The 6,000-nt window shown below is 45.0% G+C and overlaps 1 protein-coding gene across 1 annotated transcript; it reads right to left on the bottom strand.

The window, feature by feature from the left end:
* Positions 1-534: 534 nt before the first annotated feature.
* Positions 535-4,082, bottom strand: LOC132479345 (histone H3.3A). Its single transcript, XM_060082956.1, has 4 exons — positions 3,941-4,082; positions 3,350-3,487; positions 3,082-3,235; positions 535-2,985 (listed from the first exon to the last, which is right to left on the bottom strand). The coding sequence occupies exons 2-4, from the start codon at positions 3,475-3,477 to the stop codon at positions 2,857-2,859; spliced, it is 411 nt and encodes a 136-aa protein (XP_059938939.1). The 5' UTR covers positions 3,478-3,487; positions 3,941-4,082; the 3' UTR covers positions 535-2,856.
* Positions 4,083-6,000: the final 1,918 nt, after the last annotated feature.

Here is a 6,000-nt window from a genome sequence, read left to right as displayed (position 1 = left end):
ACTGGATGCCCAGGGTGGAGGCTCAAAGCTCTTGGGCGTAGCCTACCCACAGTGAGACGACCGCTACAGAAGGGTGTGCTGAAAACTACACCTCATCCTTCTCTCTGGCAGGGTAGGTTGGCCATAGGCCTGAGGAACTGATCCCTGATCTTCTGCTGTTGCTCCCACAGGCAGGCTGGCCCTTGCCTGCAGAAACTTAAGGGCAAGCCTTGGAGTTTCCTGCTGATCCAATGGCAGACAGCTGACTAGACTGTGTCCACCCTCTGCTGCTCTACCTGGAAGTGTTCCAGAAGGGGCCTGCTTTCCTACTGAGGCAGACCCCAGCCCCAACACCTGACACCAGGCAAGAAACAGTGCTTGCAAGGAACCAGGTGGGGGAGCCCCAGGACACAACAATTGGGGAGAGCTGGGATGCACTCCCCCCCACCCCCAACTACCAGCTGAGTCAGAAGGCAAGGCTTCCTGGACATTTCCCCCACAAAACTTCGTGAAAGAAAAACATTATCATCCAAATGAAGACCATTAACACGATGAGAAAGTCTCAACTTTAAAAACTTTATTTTTGTCTCATCCATCAACAGCACAGGATGCCTTCATCAGCTCCAATTTTTGCTTTTCTCCTCAGACTCTGTTCTACCACCTTAACCCATGGATATTATAACATGTGGGCAGTTTCCTAGAACCAGAAAATATTTCTGCCTGTTGGCTTAAAAATTAAAAGTATGCAAGTGTAAATTTGCACTATTTTAGCAGATTCCAAGCTGCCCAGTAAAATCCTACCTTGGGATGCAGACTTGGTGAGAAAGTTTGTCACCTACTCTAGCTCTAGTGGTAACTCAAGGAGACGCATCACCATAGCTTTTTCTCTACTTGTGTCTGTAACTGCCAGACACTCCACACCACATTCCACTGGCTAGGATTTCAATGTCCTTCACAAGAACAATGCAAGTAAACTGTCAGAATTGGTTCCAGAACTCGTTATGATGGACCTTCTAGGAAACCAGTTCATTACACCATATCAGATTTTGACACCTCATAAAAACCTCACTAAATCACCAAGATTCCCAATCCTAATCTGACTTGCCTCTTTCCAATCCTAAACCCCTTAAACTCTAAATTTGAAACTAGTGACAACTTAAGAAAACACCCACCGAACTGTTTTATCAGAGCATAGAGACTTCCTACAGCTACTGACTTCAAATTATACAGAATTCTTGCCTGACTGGTGTGGTTCTTGTGCCCATGTCCTGCTGACATACTATGCTTCACTGGTGGCCATCATTGGTCAAGAAAACTAGTTTCATACAGAAAAGGCAGCTTAGACTAACTTAAGATTCTATACCTGTGGGCTTGTGTTAAAATAACTCACTTTATGAAGAGATCTATAAACGTGCTTCACCAACAGGTTCAGGAACAGACCCCAAATTTGAGTCCTGGAATTTCAAAGAAATTTACTTTCCTTCACAACAGAAGGGCAGGGGGGAGAGGCATATTAATACAGTCTTAAGCCCACACTGCATATACAGCTGTCATGGCATTTTTATAGAGCAAAGAGCTGTTTACATGCTTTGTAGAAATATTTCTGTAAATAAATGCTTCCTTTGTCTACCAAGCAAAACCTGAAATAAACTTAAAGGACCTAAATAAAAAATGTATTAAGCTTTCAACATTCAATTTAGGTTTTTGACACTTAGTTGGATAAACAAGTTTATTTGTAACTTTAGTCAACATACATAATTGACCTAAAAACTTCAATAGAAGGATAAATTTGAAAACCACTTGGAAAGCCATCTCTATGAAGTGATTTTTCCCAGGACCTTATATCAGATGACACCATTTTAACTGGCAGAAGAGGTTCCATGAGCTGAAGCTGTGTGTCCCTCCCCCACAGCAAGTTTACCCTAAGGGTTATTATAATACAAACTCCACAGGGAAAAGAAGTTCGATATTGTTCCCTCCTGGTAGAGAAAAACTCAACCTAGTTATGAGACCAACCACAACACAAAGAAAAGCTGCACTAACTACTATATTAGTAACAGATGATGCTGGTGTGAATAACTTGTGTTATATTCTAGAGCCCTTATAAATAAATCCCCCCGTTAGTGTCTGCATTATCAGCTAGAGGATTACTTAACATGTGGTAGAATGAGGACTTATGCAAGGTATAATGCGCAAAGCATTTTACTATGTATGAAAAACAAGTGCAGTCTAGTTAGGAGAAAACCAACCGGACTCTATATTACACACACCTTAATGACAAGACTCCCCACCACATGTGAATGTAAAACATTTAATTTAAAAATGTTGACACTACAATATATAAAATAGCTATTATAAATGCACATAGTGTATTCTATAGCTGCCAGGTTTACTTTTTTTTTTTTTTTAATAAGGAAACTGTAAGTTACACTGTGGTTAAGACTTGTATCTTCACCCTTGAAAAAGCCCACATTCTATCACAGTGATGTATGGTCAGACTTAACAGCCCCAATTGTTAAACACTTGGATCAAGTCATAACCAGTTTTATTGCAAAAGGACCCTGTACACATTTATCAATTCTAGTACCTTAATAGCTACCCAACAAGTCATTAACATACAGAAACATGCATCATGAGAAGCAAGAAATATCACCCATCCCTTCTGCATATTAGCAACTTGTCACTCCTGAGCAACAGTGCTCACATCACTGAGGTCTGTGAACAGTCAGTCACTTTTCGCATTCATCCTGAGTGAAAGATGGAATGACTTAAGTACAAATGCAACATATTATAAACAATTTCTTACAAAAAAACTCACAAATTAAACCAAAGTATTTTACAGAATTTTCTACAAAACACCATAAAAACTGCCTTCACTTAAGCTCTCTCTCCCCGTATCCGGCGAGCCAACTGGATGTCTTTGGGCATGATGGTGACTCTCTTAGCGTGGATGGCACACAGATTAGTATCTTCAAATAAACCCACCAGGTACGCTTCACTAGCCTCCTGTTGAGGACAAGAGCCGCACTATTAACTCTCTCCGAGGAGGAGAACCGCACGCAAGCCCTCCGCCCCTGCTACACGCAGCCTCGGCCACCTCACCTGAAGCGCACCAATGGCGGCACTCTGGAACCTCAAGTCGGTTTTGAAATCCTGGGCGATCTCCCTCACCAACCTCTGGAAAGGCAGCTTCCGGATCAGAAGCTCGGTGGATTTCTGGTAACGACGGATTTCTCGAAGCGCAACGGTCCCGGGTCTGAAGCGAAGAGGAGGGCGTAAAGGGACACCGGTTAACCGAGAGCGCTGATCAAGCAGCAGGAAGCGTCCCGCTCGCGCCGCCGAGTCATTGTTTTCCTGCCGCTCTGCCTACCTGTAGCGATGAGGTTTTTTCACCCCGCCGGTAGAGGGGGCGCTTTTCCTGGCCGCTTTAGTGGCCAGCTGTTTGCGGGGCGCTTTGCCACCCGTGGACTTACGAGCAGTCTGCTTGGTTCGGGCCATTTTCTTTCACCTGCGGAACAAATCCCTGACTCCGGGGCCGCGGCGCTCGCCTCCCGGGGTGCGGCACGCCCGGCGCCCCTGCCCTCCCGCCTCCTCGCGCCCCAAGGCGGGCGGCAGATGGCCGAGGGCTGCCGCCTCCTCCCCCTCCCCTAATGACTCAGGCTGCAAGTAGCAGCAGCCTCCCCCGGGAGGGGGAGCGCGGGGAGGAGTCACTTCCCCTCCTCGACGGGCGGAGGCCCGGCTGCCCGGAACCCGGCGTCGGGACCTCTGAATCACCAGCGGGAAAGAGGCGGAGACATGGTTCCGGAACGAAGCCCCAAGGGAAAACCACCCGTCCCCACGCCGGCGCCAGCAAGCAGCCTGGGCAGCCCGCAGCGGCCGGCACTCGGCTCTCAACGGCCGTGGCCCGCGACATCAACGGCTGACAGGGCCTCATGTCACGCGTAAACCCAAGAACACTTACCCAATGCCTAAGTTTTACGCCGCTTCTCCGACAGCCGCGCCGCTCCCGCTGCCCAATGAAGAGCCGCAGTCGCCGAACTAACGGAAGAAGCTCCTGCGACTAACGAACAAACCACTCTGGGCTCCAGGCCCCCCCTATACCTCCGTTCTTATACCCACGCTTCACGCTGCGTCTCTGCGTCATAGGACCCTAATTTGCATACACCAACGACTTTTTCTATTGGCTGACGCTTTCGCCGACGCGCTGACATCCCCCGACACAAAGGCCGTGCTTCGGCCCCGTTCGCTGATTGGCGGATATCTAGACCACTGATTGGCTGTTAAAGTGGCCTAATGATTGGATGAATGGAAAGCAGAATGGACGAATCAGAGTTTAACACTAAGCGGTTCTTCTGATTGGATGAAATGGAGCTATGTTTGGATCCTTCCCTTGGTTTCAAAGCTCTACAATAGAAAGTCAATGCAAATGAATTGCACTGGTCCCTATCAGGACTTAAGAGTCGGGACGGGAAGGAGCCTAACCTTATTTGCATCAAGCTAATACAATGCAGGAGGAGAGGTTTCTTTAACGAAAATTTTGTAAATATTTAACAATATAAAAAAAATGTATTCCCTGTGATTACTTTTCAATCAAAAGGGAGTTCTTTTGTTTGGTGGGGTGGGGAGGGGTAAATAATAGATACAAAAAAACAAATGTCAATAAATTATTTTAGAAGTACTGTTTTGTATGTTATTAGACCATCACAAAATACTTTGTGATTTCAAAATGCTTAAACAAGAAGTAACCCACTAAGCAACATATTGTTAAAATTATGTAATTCAACTGAACTAAATGACTACAGCCAGAATGGGAATAGTCAGTTCTAAAACAGTATTTGCATGTCCATAAATAGCAAACAAAAGACAACTAAATTAAATACGTTCACTTGTATTTAATGGTATATCCTGGAATGTGTTACTTGTGAAGAAACAGGACAAATGTATAAAAATGCTAATCCCTACCTTTGCCTAAATGTCTTGAGTGGATTTTAATGTTTAGTTTTTCAGGTGACTCAGTTATATAAAATATCAAAGCAGGCTTAAGGTTAAGACTCGCCAAACAAAGCTCAGAAAATTGAAAAAGAGCCTTGGGCATTCTACTCCGCAGTTCTTACTCTGGGTTCACCGAACTGATTTATTTATTTGTTGGCGGTGCCATGCGGCATGTGGGATCTCAGGTTCCCGGTCAGGGATGGAACCCGCGCCCCCTGCAGTGGAAGCGCGGAGCCCTAACCACTGGAGAGCCAGGGAAGTCCCTCACCGAATATTTTAAATTATTAAAATAAAAAAGCAGCAAAACCAGGTACATATAGATTTCAACTCAGAGAATTATTATACATAAATACAAATACCTCAAAAATTTACTCCTGACGTCAGAGTTCCCCCTCTCACCATCAATAGTGAGAGAAAATAAATGCAGTTTGAAAAAGGAGCTATGGCAAAAAACACCTTTGACCCAACCTCTATTTCCAAATTCCTCTCGTTATTTCAGCCCTCTCGATCATAACACGCACAGTATGTATTTAATCATTATATATCTAAACTTTCATGTGATAATTCAATCAACTTTAGTTTTCTGCCTTCTGCTCAAAGTTTAGGGTAGGGGAAAAATTAAGCTGTTTCATTCATGCCAGACTGAGAAGACAAACCAAGATGCCCTGTTCTCAGAACCTGGGTAAAGCCGAGAAACAGGGCGCTGGTTACATCTCACGTAAGAGGCTGTCAAATGTCCTGGGATGTAACGAGAAAAAAACCTTGTCATCTGTTTTTGACTGCTCAGATGGCCTGGAGAAGGAATGGGATCCTGAATTAACACCCATTTTGTGTTCCAAGGCTTTTCTAGGAGATCCAGAACCCTGTCTGTCCCATGCTTTCTACAGGAGAAATAGTCTAGTTATCCGCCGCGCCCCCCATCCCCGTCCCCAGTTTTTCTAATTACTACAGAGGAACTAAAACGGCTCCAGGAGAAACTAGGTATGCATTTACATGCATCCATTTAAGAATGATTAGTGGAAACAGTTT

Source organism: Mesoplodon densirostris, chromosome 18 (genome assembly GCF_025265405.1).
Source record: "Mesoplodon densirostris isolate mMesDen1 chromosome 18, mMesDen1 primary haplotype, whole genome shotgun sequence".
NCBI lineage: Eukaryota > Metazoa > Chordata > Mammalia > Artiodactyla > Ziphiidae > Mesoplodon > Mesoplodon densirostris.
Note: the sequence above shows the minus strand (reverse complement) of the source record. Positions and strands in the feature narration are given on the sequence as shown.